This window comes from Aythya fuligula, chromosome 17 (assembly GCF_009819795.1).
Source record: "Aythya fuligula isolate bAytFul2 chromosome 17, bAytFul2.pri, whole genome shotgun sequence".
Lineage (NCBI taxonomy): Eukaryota > Metazoa > Chordata > Aves > Anseriformes > Anatidae > Aythya > Aythya fuligula.
The window spans coordinates 12,901,005-12,923,126 of NC_045575.1; the positions used below are offsets into that span (position 1 = coordinate 12,901,005).

Below are 22,122 nucleotides of genomic sequence, written 5' to 3' on the forward strand. Positions count from 1 at the left end.
TGTTGGCTGCTGTTGTGATGCTGCCCAACGGATATTTAACACAGATCTGTGTGCTTTGAGGCCCCAGCAGCAAGAAAACCACTTAAACAGGCTTTGCCCAGCACCAAACCTAATTCAAACGCAGATGCTGGAGGAGCAAACTTACCCATTCCATCAGCAACACAAGCTAACAGAAGCAAAGCTCCTCACTGCTGTTCTCTGCATTCAGAGGCTAACACACCATCAGGACCAACTTCCTCGGTGAGAGACAATGTTCTTGTCCCAGTGCTCACCTGAGAAAGGTCTACACTCTCTCTCTCCTCCAAATGGAGGGGGGAACAGGAGAAAAGACCAGTGTTGCTTTTAGGTGAACTGGTCCTTTACAGCGGGCTTTAGGAAGAGTTCCACCTCTACCCACTTTCCTTTAGATGATGGCTTCAGTAGAGGTTCTTCAGAACCTCTTGACAGATTTGGAAGAGGCTGCTAAAACCAGAACTGCCTAGCACCTAACAATTGTGCTCAGCCTAGAAGGAATTAAGACGCTTAAAAAAAAGAAAATCAAAAAGGAAGTCTCCATGCCAGTCATGTCAGGAGACAGAGACAGGTCTATAGTGAGAGTCAGAGCGTATACATTAAATGGATACAGCTTACAGTGTGGGGAAGAAACTATGACAGTGAGAACTGGGATGCACAAGAAGCATGTTTCCCCTGATAGCATGCTTAACTACAGAAGTTCAGAGACTACAACAGCAGAAGGTGGGAGAGAGAATGCAAGTAAGCAGCCAGGTACTACCAGTCTGGATGCTTTTCCTAGCACCGGCCAAAAGCACAGAGGTTTGTGCAGTGCAATAGCTCAAAGGAAGGCACCGACAAGCAGCACAACTAGAACTGGAAGGAGGTCTCTTACCGAAGTCCATGCGGTCCTTATGATTGCGCTGCAGAAGGCCCAGCAGCAGCTGCCTCAGGTGGCTTGATGTCTCCCTGGGGATGCTAGGATTGAAAACAAAAGCATGTAAGAGACCTTCCATCTACTTAAGCTACTTCTGCGTATTCACGAAGGCAAACTGCAAGTGCAAGCTCACTTTCTGCCTGCTGGGCTAGGAACATCATAGGAACTCACTGGAGAGAGGCTGGGCAGGAACATCTCTGCATCCATCTGGCTTTTACCCCCCATTGTCACTGCTAAGGCCACAGTGAATCGAGCTTTAGCGGCCTCTCCCATGAGCACCTGCAGATCCTTCCCTTCCACTGCGATTCCAGCCCTCTGGTTCTCAGCTCAGCCTGGTCTATATGCAGTATTTTGCACATGCTGAATAAAATATCTTCTGCTTGCTCTAAGAGGAATAAGGAGGTCATTAAAATGAAGCAGTTACTGAGGGGAAGCTCCCAATTAGGATATTCGTGGTGAAATGTATCACCAGTTACTGCCATTTTATTAAGGCATTTCTTTTTAAATGCTGCTTATATAAGACTGGCAAGTGACCTTTGTCTATTTGCTTCTTGATATACATCATTTATTAATCAAAGGCCAGTAAGATCTGAGCATCTGGCACTCAAGCAAGCTAAAATTAGTGCAGCTATTTCCTTACTTTCCAGTTTAGCTAGGAAAAAAAAAATTCTTTTCAATGGCCACTGCAGCACAGAAGAGGCAGTAAATCATTGCTCTCTCCAACCCCACAAGCAGATTGGGGAGAGGCCAGGTCAGCTCGTTATAACCCTGATATACTGCAAGAAGCAGGGAATAAATGAACGGATTAAGGAAGAGAAAGTAGAGTTCAGCTCTTGCATAAGTGGATTCAGTTCTGCTGACTTTCCTCTGTAACCAGCAGCACTGGTAGGGGCTGCAGCGGCAGCGTCCTGCCTGCAGCCAGAGCAGAGCTCTCCAAACTCAGCGTAGGTGGCTCCAACTCCTTGCAGCATTAACTCTGTTTATCGTGGCTGTGCCCAGCACGGCCCCACGGTTTGCCAAGCTTTCCCCTCTCCCCACACGAGGGTCAGCCGAGGTGAAGGCATGTGTGCTCAGCACAGCAATGCCAACTGCGCGGAGCCCCAGCCGGCTCAGTAGCACAGCACGTGGCTCACTCGGGCAGTGCTCACCACCCTGAAGCCAAGGCTGACCACCAGGGGTGAAACAACTGCTCCTGCACCATTTCCACCATGTCGCAGACAGGCTGAAAAAGAAGCTGGGTCAGAAGTGTGAGTGTGGGGGGAAAAAAAGCTGACCTTACCAAAATCTTGTTTGGTTTGGAGTGAAACCAGAGATGTTGGGCAAGGTGTGTATTTATAAATATTCTGTGAAGTCCTAGGCCTCACTGGTGCAGGAATTTGAGCCCAGTGATTCCTAGAACAGAGGATCACGCCAAGCATCCGTCATGCTTGTTTGTGCTGGAGAAGCTGCTTTCCATCCCTGACACTGTAACACTTGCGTGGGTCTTCCCAGGCTGACAGAGGGGGGCACTGGGGCTCTGGAAGGGATGCAGGTAAACCAAGACTCCGTTTGAGCCAAGAGAAAACAACATCTTGTCAAAAGAAGGCGTGCCTCAGAAGCACACCACGTAATGGAATAACCCGGGATACCACAGCTAACAGTCTCCTGAAAAATACATTAGTGCAGGAGTCCTGCAATCCTCCAGTGTTATCGTCATAATTTATTTATCCACGACACAAACTGCTCATCCAAGATGAGTGTGTTTCCCAGCAATGACTTGAGCTTTTGTATGATTTTAAAGCCAAGAAACAGGCAGGTCAAGTACTAGACCTCAGATGTCAGAACAGGCTGAGGACAGTGCAGATTAACAGCCTGTTTGTCTCCTCATACCTCTCACCTCTAAACCATCAAGCTTCGAAACCTGCAGTATTATTTTTGAAGGCCATCTTTTTAAACATAAGCAGCCAAGCTGCCTCCTTCCTCCCGTGATCTACAACATACTTTGCCATGCAAATCAGGCAACGAATGTTAGTTATTTAGATCGGTGCTATTAAAATTGTGAGGCCTTTGGGCTTGGTCCTACTGACATGGGCTCCCCGCCTCCAAATGGCATTTCACCTGCCCACAATAGCATCGGCTTGGGAGGCAGAGGCTGCTGCTGAGGGTTTAATCAGCTTCTCTTCCCCACCCCACTCCCGGGCCAAAACACACTGCTTTCCGTGGGGATGCTGGGGAGGTGGGTGCCAGCATGCCTAGCCCCAAGGAGAATGAAACCAAGCCCTGGCACTGCTGCCGTCTGGGAATGAGATCTCTCGAGCGGTTTCGTGTTTCATCCTGCGCTGGCAGGGCTGAGGGAGGCAGTTTGGTCGTGTTTACTCAGGAAATAGCACAGATTGCGGCTCACATTGAAGACACAAATGGACAAACTTTGGGAAGCATTAACAAAAGGCCACTTTGGATCCAACTTCTATGGTGGAAAAAAATGAGCTTGGATTTAAACTTCGGTGATATTTAGGAGTTGAGAAGCAGAGATGAGTGAAAATTATGAATGCAGTGGGTGCAGCGAGCTTCTAATGAAGAAAAAGGACTAATCCCTACACGAACAGACATGCTCGCCTCTTATAGCTGAGTTTCATTCCTCCCCTTGGCTGTCTCCTACTGCATACATGAGCCAAGGCAGCAGCAGGGCAGCACGATCAGCACAAGGGAACTTATTAATTGTAGGGATTTATTTCTCTCTTTGTAAGAGGCACTGCCTCAAAGGTGAGCAGCCATGTTTTAGGCTGTGTAGGGGAAACAGAAGGGCTGCTTTCTGTTCACACAGACTGGCTCCAAGGAGTGGTTTTGTTCCAAAGTGTTTTGTTTGGGTGTTTTACTCCATCACAACCTCTGGTTCAATCCAGAAGAGTAGGAAGGTACACCAAATTTAATTCTGATTGAAGGTTGCCCCCTTCGCCCCAAAAATCAAAAAATGAAGTATTTTAAAGGGAAATTAAATGCATAGCAGGAGCCATTGATAAGAGGTCTGGCTGCTTTGTAGTTCTTCCTGCCCTCTCTTAAAGCTGTCTGAACTAACAAGGAAAAATCCAAATCAACTCAATGAACTTCCTACATATGTGGTTGCATTAGCAGCTCTGCCAAATGGAAGCTAACTTTCTGGTTAAAAATGCCTTCCAGAATTTGGATGTGTAATCTGGAACTTCAGCATTTGCTCTGTACAAGACTGAGGTTTCAAAAGCAAGCATGAGGTTTGGCTTTAAGAGCTCACAGTTCAAAAGTGAAGATCACAGCAACAAAACCAAAATATACTGACAAATCACAGCACCACATAGCAGCTAGTTACTGCACTAGGTAACATATACCCCTGGGATAAGGGCAGTTATCTTCCCTCCGTGTCCCATGGAGACTGCAGCAGTGTCCATTTCCACAGCGGCTCTAGTATCTCCCTCCTATTAGCAGGATGGACACAAGCAGTTGCTATCCTGACACATGAAAACATGGGGATGTGATCTCCAGTCAGGTGTGACAGATTGCAGGAGAAGCTGATGTTTGGCTGCTTGCATGAATCAAGAATTGCCATGATTTCTTCTTAATAGTGGCACCCAGCTGTAGGGAAGCCATACGTGGGAAAGGGCCACCATCTGGCTCCTGAAATCACGAACCACCCTGAATTATTATTATTTTTTTTTTTTTTTTTGCAGTAGTAGTATCTAGAGAAAGTAGGAACACCATCTCTGGAAATCTGCTGCTCTCTGACTTTCTCTGAGCCACATCACTGCTGGTTTAAGGAACAGGGCAAGGCAGGGAGCCAAATATTTTATAGGCACCTCCCCATGTGACAAGCCAGAAGCACTGGGGATAGGTGTAAAGACAGTAAACAAGTGCATACAAACATGAACACTGGAAGAATGCTTACTTCGGCATCAGCATCTTGTTTTTCTCATAGAAGAGACGAAGATCCTGTGGGCTGCTGGCCTGTAGGGGAAAAATAAAAATATTGCATGAAGCAGTTGGCAATAAAGGAAGGGGATTAGCATTTCTGTTTCACAGTTACCCTGAAGAGCAGAGAGGCACTTTTCAATCGCTGAACCAACAGAGACAATGAGAACCTGCAGCTTGCTTTAGTCTAAAAAGCCAGCACTGTGGCAGAGTGAAAATACCTTATTTCAGCCTCCTGCCTTTTTGTCCCTGACCTGGTTCTGCCCTGCACTGCCGTTCTGAGCCCTGAGCTTTGTTTCAGTGGGCTCTGATGCTCAGGTCTGAGCTGGCCTAATAGCCTCACCCAAGAGGTGAAATAATTGCAGACGTGAGGAGTCCCAAATGATGAATGGCAGCTCCTGCTGAGAACAGGGATTACTGCTGCAGGGTATTTACAAGAGTGCAGGGAGCCTGCTGATGGGCAAGGAATCTATGAAGAAACCAGGAACACGGGGAACCAGCAACTGAATTAGTTTTCTCCTTTAATCCTAGGAAGCCAGAAGGTCTCAAGCCACAGCTCCTATTTCTGTAGTAACATAACTGGGGGGGATGTTGACAAGATTTTAAATTTTGAGAGATGGGATTAAAAACAAAAAAGGGCTCGTCACAACTAGAGCTTTACAGCTGAAGTTAAAGTATAGAAGCACAGACAAGTCTCCTAACATAATTTCTCCATTTGTTTTTATACAATCAACAAATGCATGCCAGTCAATTAACCCTAGTGTATTAGCTTTTCTGCTCAGGCAATATCTCTTTATTAAAGAGAGAGCAGGCTGGGTAGCATGACACAGACAAGGTAAATATAAACAGGGAAGGAAGATCAGAAAGGTTTGTGTGCAACCAATTACTGGTGCAGCAGAATGCTTAGGAAAGTGTGAACCAGGAGGCAACAGGCAGCTCTCCTGGTGTTGCAGACAGAAAACCCTCAAGCCTTCCACCTACTTCCATGTCTAAATTAGAAGCATTTAAGGTCGATTAAGATGCTTAAAGTGGCAAATCAGACAAGCCGATCTGCAGATGGCCATCACAATACCACCAACACGGCACGGCTGGAAGAGCAGCCACATAAGATGCTGTTTCAACATCACCTACTCCCTCTGACTAAAGATGAACATGAAGTTAAGAACAGCTGAGAAAGCTCAGTACTGAACTCAGAGAAACCAAGAGGTAGCTGCTAGTATCAGTAAGACTGGTGTACTACTGATCAGGACAGCACTTCTCACATAGTGTTAGCAACCCAAGCCTTGCAGCTTTGTTATCAGTAAGACCATAATGGGCTCTGCTGTTTACACACACCCTCCCACCCACCCAGATCCTTGCACAAACAGAGCTACTGGATTCCTAACAGAAGGAAATAAAGGTTTCCTAGTTCTCTCTGCAATAACCTATCCTCTGCTGTTCACAGACACAGCAGGGACCCAAACAGGAGACACAAAAGCACCGTTTTCAGAAGCCATGAAATGGATGTTGTTCAGCACAGCATGTTGTTATGTAGATGCCAGTCTGCATCAGCTTTCCAGTCACCGCTGTTCAATTTGATTTGGTTCAGTAAAATTCCATTTTACACCTTTCCCCTTGCAGATTTTGCCCTGTAATTAGATTCTTAATATTTGGCAAACTTTAACGAGGCGAGTGTACACACTGCACCAACTGGCTTGGCCACAACACTGCGTAATGAAAAATATGCCTGACACACGGCGTACAAGGAGGAACAGAACTCCACTGCAGGGAAGCTAAGTGTCTGCTCACATCAGAGAGATACAAGCCTTGGCTGTTGTCTCTGTTCATTTCCTGTCGCAACAACTCAATTGTTTCACAAATACAATGAGGCTCTGATCTATTTCAAACAGTGTTTTGTCAGAAATTTTCCTGGCAATAAAGATGAAGTATATTAAAAGCAGCACATATGCAAAGCCCAGTTCATTACAAAGGGTTTCTAAGCACTAGCTTGGGTGGAAACAAAATCCTCAATTAAGCTCCTCTCTTCTTTGTACAAATTAAAAGAGAGACCCATTTAGGGATGTTGTTTCTCCCCATTCTACTTTCTCAGTACAATCTGCACTTGTTCTGCCAGGATCGTACCCACGCCACCAGGCCTCTCTGCCCCCACACCGTGCTTTCTCCCTGGGGCTTGTCCCCAGCAGCCCACAGCTCAAGGCCGGGCCTGACACAGGTGGCTGTCTGCTGGGGAGCACAGTCCTTTTAGTGAGCACCCTGCACAGACGCCTGTGGATCACTGGGACTTTGGAGAAACCAGCGGCACCTTCACAGAACTGCAACCATGAAGCGAGCCACGCAGCCCTGCTGGCAGCAGCAGGCTCCCAGCAACGAGCCCACTGTTGGCAGCCACTTCACAGAGCACTGACCACTTCACAGAGCGCCTCAGCCACTTTGCCCAGTTCTTCCTACAGTAGTGCCGTGCTTCTCTGATAATCCTGCGATAGCGTAGTGCCTCTCTGAACACTGAGACGCTTGTAAGACACTAAAAACACCACTTGAATTCCTTCCTCTAGGATTGAAGGACTCAATATGAAATCTACCTTCCTGGTAGATACACACCCTGTCCAAGAAAACCATCAGAAAAAAGCAAGCAAACATTTCAGGTGCCTACCAACTGCACCATTCAAGGTACGCCGAGCCAGCTGCTGCCCCGTAGGGCAGCACCCACCTGCCAGAAACCGGGATACAGAACGGGCAGTTCAGTTTTAGTTTCCCTACAAATAGGAGACACACCAGCAGGCCAACTCATACCCTTGCTCCCCCTCTCACGTTACTGTGGAGCAGCTGCTTTGGTGTAACTGGGTCTGTTTTTGTCTGCCCTTTCTATATATAAGACAATCAGACAAATCCAATCCTGCCCCTCTGGTACTTTGTCCTGAGCAGCAATGGAAACATGTTTAGCCAGCAAAGGCATTCAGCACAGCCCTGCCAAATCCCGCCCGGTGCTGGCTGCCTGCGAGCGAATTGCACCCAAAAAAGCACTGGGGTTTCCAAAAGCGCTCAGCACTGGGCTTGTTGTGCTTGGGGAAAAGCTGGAGCTGCACAGTGCTCAGTCAGAGGGGGCAGAGGCAGTCACACCCCCAGGGAGCAGCACTGTCTGGTCAACACCTCACAGCACATGTGATGGTACCTGCTCTCCTCTCTGAAGCCTTTCCTGCAGATTCCTGGGGATTTGAGGGTGCAGAGATGCAATTCAGATACGTTAAAAAGAAATGAGTAATAATGCCTCCAGCTCAACAGTTCTGAGGAACAGCTTGAAAACCTGCTGCAAATACCTCTTCCTCATGCAGAGCTACACTGGGTGTTTTAAGACTCCCAGAGCTAAGTGGCAAGCATCCAGAGGAACCTGAAAGGACAAGCAGCAGAAAAAAAAAAATCTCTTTTCTTTAGCTGTCCATGGAGGTTTTTCTCTCAGTTCCTGAGAGAACAGGATCTGGTCCACAGGCACAAGGCAAAAAGCTGATGGCTCTTACTACAAGAAGTAGTTGATCGCTTTGTCAAATCTTAGCACAGCAGTCCAGTGCCACTTTTAAGCTCAGCAAGGAATACCTGTCTGCTTGGACACAGGGCGCTGCTCCCAGAGGAGCAGCTTTGGGAACACAGGCCTAGCAAGTAAACCTGGAGTTCCAATTCTGGGTATAAAATCCTCCTCCTCCAGTTTTCCTCAGAGCCCATTTTACAACACGGTATTTCTTTTTATTTTTTTAAGTGCCACGTAATCTCAGTACTTACACCAGAGGATTTAATTCAGAAATAAAGCAGGGGACTTGGTACACCAGGCTTAGAGATGAAGTGTCTATCTACCAGCTAGCTGGGATGAGAACATCCACACACAGGTTGACTGGCTCAGAGCTGCCAGACAGACCAGCAACTTGTGTTACAGCTCCTGCTCCCTGGCCACAAAGCAGCGAGGAGTTGCTTACAAAGGCTCAACCAGGAGACAGCCAGGTTTCACGTTCCCTGTCAGGACTGGGTGTCTGAATGGACTCGGTGCCACTGCCAGGTACAGCCCTGACACGTGTACGTGTGTCTGTGCATCTCCTTACCGATAGCTGCCCAGTTTTCAGAAGGGTCACACAGTGGGACCCATCGGGGCATCAGTGCTATTCTTCCACCTCCCCAAAAAAGACTTGAGTCATTTAACTAATCACATTTCAATCATCATCTACAAGGACAAGATAGCTTTTGGAAATTATTTTTGACCTTGTGTGATTTTTTTCTCCCCTACCTGTCTCCAGTTTTGTTTCTAGTTGTCACCTGTCTACGCAGCCTCCGCCTCCCCGTGGTGGGCACTGGGTCCCCATCTTTTTGTCTCAGCTAAGCACAAGAGAGGGCTGCTGTACTTGAGGCATTTCTCAGTGCTGGTCTGCAAGACCTGGAAACCCTGTTCCAGTCCTGTCCTCAGTGACGGCAACGAAGAATTGCAAGTGCAGACCACTTATTAGGCAAGGCAAATTAACAATTCCACATTAATACAGCGCTCAGCAAATCTGTTTAGAGGGATTATGAATCCTGTTAATCTCATCCCTATGGCAGCCTCACTGTTTTGTTTATGGGCATGTTTAATACGAAAAGCTCCTTACGACAGCTTCACCAGCCATCCTAGCAGCTGTTCACATCTGAGCATAGCAGTTTCTTGTCTGCAGGCAAGGTGGCAAGAAAGGGACAAGAATGACTCTGGGAAGTTGCCTTGGGTGACCCAGCTACAGTTAAAATTAACTTTGAGACAGCTCGAAAACACACACACATACACATGCACTCACATATCTCTGTCTAGATTTACAGGCACTTTTTGGATTGACAGCTGCCTCAGCCTTTCCACACATTTGATCTTTTCTTCATCTAACCCAGCCCCCTGAAGCCTATTTATTTTTAGGCAACTAATTCCTCCTTGCTACAGATAACACTGGAGTGTAAACCTTTTGGTTTGCACTCTCCTGAAGTAACATTGGCTCACACAGTGAACAGACAGAGAGCCCAAACGCAGCACGTTTCATGCTGTGCTCCAGATTCCCATGGGAATCTCAGCCAGACAGAGGTCAGGTGCTGTCTGGGAGGGAACACACCGTGAGGATTTAGCCTGAAGAGGTTAACACGAGAAACCCAGCTCCTGGCTGCTCACAATTGGCTGCGCTGCTGGCACTATGCAGAACGAGCCTGTTCTCTCTCCATCCGTTTCTAGACATCCCCTCCAAAAGCACGGTGTCCCCAGCACCTCTGGCCACAGGTGCATCACCTCTGTCCGCTACTCTCCTCTCCCCAGCCCTGTAAGCAATAGCTTCTCGCCTGCTCAGTGCCTGTCAGCAAATTCTTACAACACAGTCATGCCAACAACGAAATAAAGCTTGTTAACCTTTAACTAGCTTTCCAACATCTGCCCTAGACAGGCTTCGTTCACCTGAAACTTACAGCTGGGAGAAGGCAGTTTGTGACACACACACAGTCAAAACAAATAGATGGAGCACAGAGAACCATCTGGGTTGAGCTTTTCTTTCTCCCTGATCAAACAAATCCACAGCTGCTACTGCAGTAACAAATGGGGCTGGGCATTTTGTTTCAAAATACAAACCCCAAAAGAAGAAGGGGAGGTGGGGGTGGCAGGGAATATAGGGAAACAAATGACTCCTAGACCAACAGATGCCAGATGTATATGGGAAAGAAAGAAGTTCCCCATTCAGGCAAGCACAAAGCAAGGATCAGAACCTGCTGGGCAGGAGCCCAAGTGCCCCTCCATTGCCCACTGTGAGGCAGGGGACTGCCATGGCTCAATCAAAGGGACACAAGCATCATAGGACTGCCTCACCTCTGTATGAGCCTGAGGACACAGATACAGGCAGGAGGCCGATGTTATTCTGACCATCTTCCTGCCCAAAACCTTGGCTGAGAAGCTGAATGAAGCTGCCTGGTATTTAAATTTAATTCTCTTGAAAAATGTTTGCTATAAAAACAAATGTTTTTAGAAGCACATTTCTGCAACATGCTTCAGTGACCAGTAAGAAAAGCCACCTAACTCTTTGCAAAGCAATCAGATGCGCGAAGGTTGCGTGAGATATTAAGTGAAAAAACTTCAGTGGAAAAACACTTGTGAAAGTCACCATGTTAGTGATAACTACATCATTTAAATGAATTCAATATTAAGGGGCCTTCAGAGACTAAAAAGGACCAAGTTACAAGGCCAAATCAGTGAAAAGCTCTCCTATGCATGTAGTCAAAGCTTGCTTTCTCCACACCCACATTTTTTCTTACTGCACAAATATTTTCTTTTATCCTAACAGTCATTTTCTCCTCTCAAACAAAGATACCAACACTAATAACAAGTGCATGCAGCCAGCAAGTCGGATCCATTCAGGAGTTTCCATGTACTTTTGTAGGGGTGTTTATAAAAAAGAAACATGGAAAGGAAATGAAGTCTTGCGCTAAATACAGATCAAGCTGGTGGGTAGAATATAAAGCACTGGAATGGAAGATTCTCATAGCAACAGGGAAAAAATTACCCTGAAGGAAAAAAAGGTTCTTCACACTGAGACAAAACCAAAACATACCATTACTTTACTTCTGTATTTGCCCACTGTTTCCTGCAACAGATTCAGAATTCATTTTATTCTTCCTGATGATTTAACTGCATAAATATTCAAGGTCTCATATGAAATTGTAAAGAGCTATAGAACTAAAGCTCAGAAAATCCTGCAGATTTTTTTTTTTTTGCCCTAAATGATCTAAACCTGCAGAGCTGGCATGAACTGGAACTCACATCAGCATACAAATTTGTGGTTTGTTTTTTTTTTCCGTGGATTAGACAGAGATGAGCTCTAAAGAGCTCAAATATTAAAGCAGCAAAGAATTATCAGGAACTTGAGTCTCTGCTCTGCTGCAAGTCAGAAAGGAAAAAAAACCTGACAAGTACAGTACTTTAAAATAGTGGTTGTAAGGAGGAGTCTGCAAATCTCATTCAGCATGGAAGAAAAAAAAGTAACAGGCAGCGTACTCTGTGGCTCGCTAACGATTAGGAACAAGAAAAATGCACTGAGTTTAGATTCATTCCAGCTATACTTAAGATTAGAAGTACGTGAAGTAATCCTGAAGCAACTTGCACAAGGTTGCAATGAGTTCTCCATTATTTGGAAGTTTAAAATCAGAGAATGCCTTTCACAAAAATATATGCTCTAGCTCAGTCAGGAGTTATGGCATAAATTACAGGGTGGAGTTCTACTGGACTGTGTTATATTTAGAGGGGTTTGGACTTGATGAACAAACATTTCAGGCTGGAAGGGGTTGCTGTGAGATGACAGATAAGATCCTGTTGATAAGATCCTACTTAGCTGCTCTAAAGACAAAGTTGATTTAGCTGCAATACACCAGTTACCACCAAATCATCCCTAACATTAACTTGCAATTAGTCTTCCTTGTTGTCCTTACATCCATCAGAATTATAATCACAAATTACACAGTGAGCATAGTTGCAAATATGAAGTGTTCTCCTCTGCCACCTCTTTCTTTATTAAAAATCTGCCTGGAAATATTACTGCTTAACTGATCCATGACAGTCTTCCTGAATAAGTGACCTTCCCTAAGGATTTGTAACCACAAAACGCATTTTACTGAGATACAGCCCAGAGGAGAGGAGAGTCATCCTCTAGTACCACTTCCAGCATTAAAACGTGTGAGGCACCACATTGTCAACGTGCTGGGCAGGCAGACCTGTATAAGGCTGGCTCTATTGGAATTTGTTTTGTTTTTTTTTTTAAATCCACTTACTCTGAAGTAGATGTCATCTATACTACTACTACTAATTCAGAAACATGAAATCGAAGCTACTCACCTGAAAAGGAGCCTTTCCGGTCAGACACTGATAAATGATGGTTCCAATACTCCACAGGTCAGCTTTGGCATCGTAGTGTTGAGACATGATGACTTCAGGTGCCTTTTTGGGAGAGAACAGAAGTTTGTTTTATAAAAGATGCAGGCTATTTTTGGCAGCTGCAGGAAAGAAACACAAGTCACTGATACGTTTTAAAAACCCCTGACTTGGATTTCCAATAACCACAAAAGATTTGCTCCCAACAAGGCTAACTACCTCGACAAGGCCAATTCCCTCGTTAAGCTGGGGAAGCAGAAGCTTTTGTTCAGGCAGACAGAAGAACACCCTATGCTGTTATGCCTACTTTAGGTAAGCGCAGTACTTTCTCTTCTTGAGCATACCATATTCTGCTAAATCAACCTGTACTGAGAAGGCAGCTTCTTGAAATCACAGAGATCTAAAGCAAAGCAAGGAACAGATAAATGATCAAGAAAAGCAAAGGCTCAAACCACACAGGTAAGCTCCAGCCTCTGCCCTGATCAGCAGCACTTGTGTATTTCCCTCATTTAGCCCAAGATGACAGTATATTAAGTATGCTCCAGAGCCTGCTGCCAAAGCCACAGTTTGGGTTCAAAGGCAGACCTGGGCATTGCAGTCCAACAGCTTGAGCCCTGCTGTGCCTCAGCCTCCGGTTTCCAGTCTCACACCCTCGGCTGCTCCCTCCCTGGCTTGCTCCAGAGGCTGGAGGCAGAGTGAGCCCGCAAGGCCCCGTGGTTCAGCACGCAGCCTGCCTGGGGAGCAGTGCTGGAGGAGGGGCAGAAGGGCAGGCTGGCTAATCCCACACATTTGTAACGACAGATTTCATCACAGTGCTGCCAGCATGGAACGGGATCAATTTTTAGCTGTTAGGAGCAAAGGCTGCATGTAACAGAAAAAAATGGCAGCAGAGAACTCAGGAACAGACCAAGCTGCTGTTGCCAAATGAAGCAGGAATGACACCAAACAAAGCCAAAGAAAGCTAGAGGATGAGAACTACAGAAGGTTTCAAGTCACATGTGACATGGATTGTATCAGGACTGAGCCACAAAGCTCACTGTGGTGTTGGTTACGTGCCTTTCTTTGTAAGAGAGCAACATGAAAACAGCAGCAACGGGCTAGGAGCTAAAACAGGGAATAAGGGCTTGCCTTCTGTACGTTTTCAGTGCTAATGCACAAGATCCATAATAGCAACAGGGACAGACTTCAAAGCATCCCCTAAAGACCACTTTCACCCTCCCTGCACGAATTTCCCTCAAACCTATCAGTAAACAGAGAAAAATACGAAACACTGAGATTCCCTGTAATGTCCAGAGTCATTTAAATTAAAAAGATAAAACAGCAAAAGGTCATTGGTAGCTTCTTTCAGGCAAAAACAAAGAAAAAACACATCAAGCTGGGTGTTTTTTTTACTTTCATAAGAGACTCTGAAAGAAAAGTATCACAAAAACAGACAATTCCGGAAACTCTCATAGGAGGGAAAAAAATGACATCATCTTCACATATAGCATAGTTCAAATAAACATCAGGCTTCAAAAAAGGGAAAGAGAGGAAGTCTGTTTTGCTTGAGTTTGTACTGTGGAACATGCTACCCCTGTGCATTGTAGCACAGTCCAGCTTAACTGTTTGACCTAAAGGTACAGACAAAACTTAAAGGTATTAGAACATATTGACAATCAAGGAAAATCAGGAAAGCTGGGGAGGGACTCATTGTCAGGGAAATGTAGTGATAGGACAAGGAATAATGGTTTTAAACTAAAAAGGGGTAGGTTTAGATCAGATATTTGGAGGAAGTTCTTCGCTGTGATGGTGGTGAGGCACTAGAACAAGTTGCCCCAAGAAGCTGTGGCTGCCCCATCCCTGCCAGTGATAAAGCCAGGCTGGATGGGGCTTGGAGCTACCTGGTCTGGTGGGAGGTGTCCCTGCCCACAGCAGGGAGTTGGAAGTAGATAATCATGAAGGCCCCTTCCGTCCCAGGCTGTTCTATGATTCTGATTCCAAGTGCCTACTGTCCTCAGGGCACTTGTAAAAATTTCAGCCTAAACTGATCCACATAAACTTTTTTTACTTTGAGCTCAGACACCCACCCCCAGGGACTATTACATGGCTGGTTTTGACATTTTTATTCCTGTCCTGGCCTTGTCATTTTTAATTTCATTGGCTTACTGAGACACTGAGATCCTGATTGCTTCCATGAAAACAAACAAGAGACTATGTCCTCACATCCCAGTCACAGACAAGGAAGTTCAAAGGAAGGGAAAGGGATCAGTTTGTTTTTTGAAACACATCTGGTTCTCAGGCTAAGAAGTCATCTCTGAAGTAGCTGGTTTGCTGAAAGAATCAGCATGCAGAGGGTGGAGAACAGGGAGTGGCAGTGCACAGAACAAGAAGCAAGTGGCCTTTACATTTACACCCATTTCCCGAGTACAAAATACACTTAGCAGCAGTAAGTTAGCAAGAAGGCAATATCTGTGCCTGAACAGTCCGTAGGCCTGAAAGGATTTTGCAAGACCAAACAGCTAAAAATAGTTGGAGAGTTTACAAAACTGCTGTTTATCAAGGACCTTGCTCCTGATATTCTGGCCTTAGCAAAAACAACTGAAAGGCTCGAGGTGACCGTAGGCTTGTGGAAACGGTCTCAAAAAGTCCTGCCAAAGCAGTGATTTATTGAGGTTCTTCAACAAGGAAACAACACTGCCAATATAGTCAGGTGTGTGGAATACCGTCCTGGCCCTCACTCTGTTGCTTCACCGGCAGCAGAGAAAATACATTTCATTTCTCTACACCTTCAGTGGTAAATGCTCTGGTAGTACTGTTTCTGGGAGCAGAGAGCAATTAATACTCTGTTCAGTTCTATTTATCAACAGCTCACCTGAAAGTTAGATGACAACACACGCACCTGTTGCCTGACATTACCCGCAGCTAGAACTCTGAAGCAATAGCTGTGTAATAGCTGTTTTCTAACACGTCATTAAAATTTCACTTTTTGGGGGACGATTAATGAAACACAAAGCCTTGCCTCTGGGAGTGGGAGGCGAACAAAGAAGCAAGACCAATACACAAAAACTTGTCAGCAAAACACACTTACCATGTACATTGGTGAACCACATAAAGTCGCTGCCATCATATTATTCTGCAGGTATCGGGCAAATCCAAAGTCAGCTACAAAGAGAAACAGAGAGGTGGGCCAAGGTCAGACATGAGCTCTAGAGAGCCTGCATCTTCCTAAGTTCCCCTGAGCCCTTCACAGCAGGTCATGTACCCCACACAAATCACAAGACTTTGACAGCTCTCTCCCTGAGCAGTAACATCCTTGTGCTCATTACTGACTTGTAATGGAGACACTAGAACACAGGAAACCAAACTGCGCACAGTATTTAGAAGAATGAACTCCCATTCATTTTGAGAGATCAGACACTTCTTTCCGTCTCTGTTTGCTTGCGTTCCAAAATGTCAGCTGCTGGAATCTTCTTGACTTCAGAGAGAGCATGCCAGTTCTACCAGCCAATTCATCTGCTGCCATCCCAAATTTAATCTGGGGAACTCACAGTTCCCCTCCACTGAAAAGGAGTGCAGTGCAGCAGGCATCCAAGAGAAACCACTACTTGCCACCACCCACATTTGTAGGAAAGCCCTAATGAAACACAGTCTTGCTCTATTCTTTCAGAAGTTTCAGCAGCGCTAACTCCAGGACGAAGGGAGAAAGCTGAGCCATTAGATCACCTGGTAGCTGGAAAAGCCAAGGGCTAGGAATACAAATACGAGTTACATCTGCAGGTTACTCAGCATCTGATCATATGATACTTGGAGGTTCTTTCAAGGTTAGTAGATATTTCAAGCAAGGAGATGATTTGGCACAGCTGTTTATACTGTCATCTGCCACTGATTGATCTAGCTAGCTATTCCCTGGACCATGTATTTCTCAGGGAGGTGGGAAGGAGGGGTTGCAGGGCACATCACACCGAAGAGCAGCAGTGCCCTGGTGGTGTGCTGTGCCCACAGCCCTCCCGCCTGCATCTGCATCTCCCAAATAGCTTACTGCCACCTTCCAGATAATTCTACACTTCAGAAAAAAGTAACTTTCTTAGAGATGCAGCTGAGAAGCCTACCTCTAATTCAGACTGTAGAAACATCTGCTTTGTGATGTGCCTGACTTCCTTTATGCTCTGAAGCCAGACAGTAGAAGAGCTACTTTTAGGACTTAAGACACCACTTAGTATTTATCCTCGGTTCTACTAAAAGCCAAATAGAAAAGCCACTGCAGCAGCTCCTTTCTTGGTAAGCCTAGAGACTGCAAGCCAATTAGGGCAGGTTAGTATTTGTTTTTACAAAGGGAGGCACCATTCTGCTTGGAAATGGAGCAAAGCCTGACCAATTTATTTTATATTAGCCCACGTCTTGGCAGAGCAGAAAGCTCTTGTTCCTACTGCTTGGAGGCCCACTGAAGTTAGCTGAACTCGGTTATGTCTTGCAGAGGAATTAAGTGAGGAAGTGGAAAAACATTAGGGCATATTAAAAAGCGGAGAAATTTTCTTCTAGACAGTTCCCAAAAGAAATTGAGGCTTGCCACTTATCTGTTACCAAGGTCTCCTGAGAGCTGTTAGGGTGACACTTGTAACAGGGTCTTACCAATCTTTATGCGTATGTTGTTGGGATTTGATTTCCTGCCTCCAGCGTAGGAAAGGAGGATATTCTGTGGTTTCAGATCCCGATGGATGATGCCTTTGCTGTGCAGCATTTTCATGGCACCTGCTATCTGCTGAAGAAAGAGCCTGATGGTGTCTTCACTAAGCGTCCGCATAGCTAGGGAGGAGGGAAAAATAACCACAGATGAAAGAATTACAATGCTAGTTCTCCAAAGAACCCAGGGGGTAGTTTCTCCAGAGCAATTAGCAATAATTTGGCTTTTTTTTTCCTCCATGCATTATTTCTGAATGCTTAGTGCTGGCATTAAGAGAGAGCTTTTGCATTCCCAGCTTATGCTGTGACCAGGGCTGTTTTCAGCCCTGAGAGTCTAATAGTGAACTCAGGTCAGTGGCAAGTGCTGAATTTGGGTTATCAGCTGTGTCCAAAAGTGACATTTGATGAGGTTTAGGACTTCCCTCAGCAAGAGCTGCCAGCTTGCTTTAAGCATCCAGCCAGACACAGCCTGCAACCTGATGAGTGAGAGGGTCACCTCTGAGCTATGGTCAACAGCCATCAGACATTACAGCTTTATCGAGAAGACTATGTCTAAACCTGGAGACACCGTTAGGATTAGGATTTGTGTCTGCAGCAACCATTATGGCTCAGGCTGGGCATGGAAAAGGCTGGCAGATTCGGGTACATGGCCACCAGGGATCTGAAGCCAAGTCCAGGCCTAATCCTTGTGCATCAGCACTCACTAGACCCAACCATAACTCTAATCCAAATCCAGTGTTAGGATGAAAAGCAGTCCAATACCTAGCAAAAATCCCCCTACCAAATGTCCCCTGTGAGGTCTTTTTTATAAAGAAATATTTTTTAAAAATTAATAATCAAATTCTGGTCATACGGAAGCACTGAACTTACTCTCCTTAGCTAAGGGCTTCCCAAGAACTGTGGTGTGAGAAATAAATAACACTGAAGGGATTAAAATAATGTTCATCTGGACCTTCTAATCAGACTGGTGCAACATTAGCTTCTGTTATTTTAAGAACTGCACACATGAAACTTGTCAAAGCTCGGAGCAGCCTGCTGAACAGACCACAGGACCAGCAGCGCTACCAGCCTGCTTCCTTATCAGTCGCTGAATAAGGCAGGCTTAAAGAAAGCACCGTTCCACTTGAACTAAATCATTTCTTTTGTAGAAGGCCCGGTAAATTACTCGGGACTTCATTAGTATTTTTCCAGCTGTTCTCTAGTAAAACCTCAAAACAAGCTGGCAGGAACTTCAAAATGCTACTCTGCCTCATCAGCTAGAAGGGAGGAATCCTTATGAAAACACAGATGAGGTTGCAGGCAGCTTTAACACAACACAGGAAATTAAAAATCTAACTTTTGAAATATGCGCATGGGAAACAGATAAGTTAAACAGCATTTAGAATAGAAAATAAACTCCCACTGCTCCCAAACCCCGCTGTTCTAGGAAGAGGCACAAGCAGAGCTAAAATGTCACCACGGCCATCAGCCGCTCCTGGATGCGTACACGTGACACAAGTGCACATGTCTATAGAGTTTCTCTCCCCTTGCTGGGCCTTTTTCCTCATGGACTGGCACTCGGCTGGAATTCAAAAGGCTGCTCTGCAAGAGGGGGCGATTCTGTGAAGAGACCTTAAAGATGTAAGAGGCAGCTTAGATGCAGACCTACCAAACTTACTTACATCTTCTGGGGAAAAAAAAAAGGAAGAAAAAGAAAAAACAACAAAAAACCCACTCTACTTCCTCCTCTTTAACAAAGCTTTCCCCAGGTGGACTGGGACACCTATTTGTGAACAGCTAAAACCCCGTCCTTCTGCAAAACAGCAAGAGCTCCAACAAGTTTTGCTCAATTCAGCTCAGGCCCCGGGAAGGAGAGGCTGTCTCATCTTCCCCCAAACAAGAAACAAGGCTTGGAACTTGTTGGCTCTTAGCGTTATTAAGCCAGCAGGCAATCAGGAGCTCCTGGCTAAATACAGCTCGCCTCTAGCAGAGCTGTTTTCTGTAGAGCCTTGTCTTGACCTGCAGTTCCAGCAGCATGCCACATCTTCAAGGCGTTACCCTCCCTTTTATATAGTGTGGTGGCAATAAGATGAACACCACGCTAGCTGCCATTCCCTCAAACCAGTTAAGCCTCCCTAACCTTTCAAACTGGGGTAAAAAAAAAAAAAAAAAATATATATATATATATATATATATATATATATATATATATGTATATATTTAAATCATTATAGCTGAAACCAGAGAACCCATTCCCCTGAGGAATATAGTGCCTCTAAGCTACCAATTTCAGCTTTTTCCACTTCACACTTGAAGCTTTTAACCTTTCAAAGGTGTTGTGTTCCTAACACACTGAGCATCTATGCTCCTGTCTTGAGCCTGTAGAGAGATTCCTCCAGTCAGTCTGCGGTGGCACAGTGAAGTTACCACAATGCAGCATAGAAAAATTAGGCAGAGGGCTGCCAGGTCCTCTGGCAGCATTACATCTCAAGAATCACAGTAGCATGGCAAGGGAGGACTGTGAAATTGAGAAGATGCCCTCAATAACAGAAGAGGGACAGGCGGTTACACCGGGAGCACAGGGGCATACCCTTTTACTTCACTTCATTAACAGACACATCACAGAGAAAAACAAGAGTCCTTATCTCTCATACTCAGCCCATTAGTCTACCAAATGACAGCAGCAATCTCCAACTGAAGGACAGAGAAATAAATGCAACTGTCACTTTCAGAGACTCCTGAAGTCTATGAAGAGTAGGGCAAAAATGTCACCTGTACTATCAAGCTCAGGGATTCAAAACCCCACAACAGAAGAGCTAAGGGTCGGACTCCTGTTCCCTTCACAGTTTGCAGCACCTGGATTTTTCTGTGTACTGCCTGTAGCTCATTTTGACACATCCTTCCTACTAACACCTTTCATTTACTTCAGGCTAGCAGGTTTAATATCAGATCAAGTTGTCTTGTTCTACAAAAATCAGGAAAAGCAGCATTAGCATGCTCCAAACAGGACGATTACCAAAACCAGGAACAGTTACACATCGGTCTGCAAACGGTCTTCAGACCGGCCACCATCAGCAGATGGAGAACATACAGAAGACTCATTTGATTTAGACGTCACCAAACAGATGTGGCAAACGAGACAACTCACTGTCTCCATGACATCCCAAACAGGAAACTTGTACTTCTGTCCCTGCAAAAAAAAGGTCACTCTCTCATCTTCCCCAGAGAACTGGCAAAACACTGAGGCTGCACTGAAGTCCAGGCCTCTCCATGGAGGCCTGTGGTCAGCAACACATTCTTGCAGAGATCACTGTTTCACAAGCCTCCCTTTGCCATTACTGAGAAGTAATAATATCCCCTCTGTTTATTTTCATGGGCTCCACTTGAGTGAGGAGGCCCTCAGTGTGCTGCCTTGGGAACAGGTCAGGAGATCAGAACAAACATTTACTGCGGGTCAGCACGAGGCCTGCCTGCCTGGTAGCTCTTGAGGCATAGGAAAAGGATGAAATCACCTCAAAAGGTGGCTTTTGGTCAGCACTGTGGAGAGATGTAGCAAATGTTCAATCAGCCCAGAGGCTGCCTGGGAAAGCGCAGTAAACACGCCCTGACAGCTGATCCAAGGGTAACAGACTGGAGCATGCTCGCTGATGTTGAATGACAACACCATTTTGGAAAAGTTATTTAGGAAAAATAACTTCTCCTCTTACCCACAGGTGCACAAGCATCTCTTTAACACGCGTCCAATCCAAATCATGCTGAAGTCTGAAAGGCCAGGCTGATTTATTTGGGCCTGTCTTGCAACCCCCCCAAGGCCATGTGCACAGAACATGGCCAGCACGACTCCTGCAGAGGCCCTTCTATTTACACCAGGAGACTAACGTGACCACCCATAACAGCCTGTGTCAATGCCAATTCACAGAATTTAAAGAAATCGTAGATGAACCTGCTCTGATCTCCTGTCACAAGCTACAAAATTTTAGTTACTCCTGTAGTAAAAACAGTGACTTCTGGAATGCTTCCTACAGCTCTACCATACATCACAGAGATCTGCCACTGTAAGCTCAAAACATACCCTGTGATGGGCTTTAAACGACAGCAACATCCCCAGAGATCTATCAGAAGAGAAATGATTAAAAAACACCACCACCACAGAAGCTTTGCTCAGCAGAACACATACAACCTCAGCTTGTATCAGAGGTGGGGTTGACCAACAGTTTAATCCAACACAAACGCTCACTGCACTGAAACGTGCACGTATGCACGTCGTCCAGTTATGAAGACAAGGGGAATTAGAGTGCCTTTTGATTCAACACAGGATTACCATATTGCCTAATGCTTGTAATTAGAGGGCAGAATGGATTGGGAAGCTTACAAGCATCTCATTCAATCAGAAGCAGTGGATTTGCATGTGCTGCTTGTTTAAGTGCTACAGGAACTACCAGCAAAAATGTCAGAGAAGCCAGTGGAAAAGTAGATGTTGCAATGAAATATAAGCATGCGATTATCAAAATAACTGTAGCAGCACCATAACCTCTCAATAAAGATGTGCCTCATGTATACTAGAGAAATATCCTGGAAGAAATCTGAATTTTCCAAGATAATTTCATCCTAAAAGAAAGCTTATCATCAAAAGCACTCGTCAAAAGTAGGGATTTCAACACTAGCTGTAGGGCAAATTTAAATTTAGCTTTTAATCCTTCATTTTTTGCCATTTCCAGGCATTACATCCCTCAAATAAGCAGCC

General features: G+C 45.3%; 1 protein-coding gene across 3 annotated transcripts in view; it reads right to left on the minus strand.

Moving 5' to 3' along the window:
• ULK1 (unc-51 like autophagy activating kinase 1) overlaps positions 1 to 22,122 on the minus strand; it is a 78,718-nt gene that overhangs the window by 39,617 nt on the left and 16,979 nt on the right. For all 3 annotated transcript variants that reach the window (XM_032198856.1, XM_032198857.1, XM_032198855.1), the window contains exons 6-10: positions 17,349 to 17,522; positions 15,808 to 15,881; positions 12,705 to 12,806; positions 4,824 to 4,882; positions 887 to 969 (exon numbers count right to left, since the gene is read on the minus strand). In XM_032198856.1, coding sequence (XP_032054747.1) covers positions 887 to 969; positions 4,824 to 4,882; positions 12,705 to 12,806; positions 15,808 to 15,881; positions 17,349 to 17,522 — 492 coding nt within the window. The remainder of the gene's footprint in view (positions 1 to 886; positions 970 to 4,823; positions 4,883 to 12,704; positions 12,807 to 15,807; positions 15,882 to 17,348; positions 17,523 to 22,122) is intronic.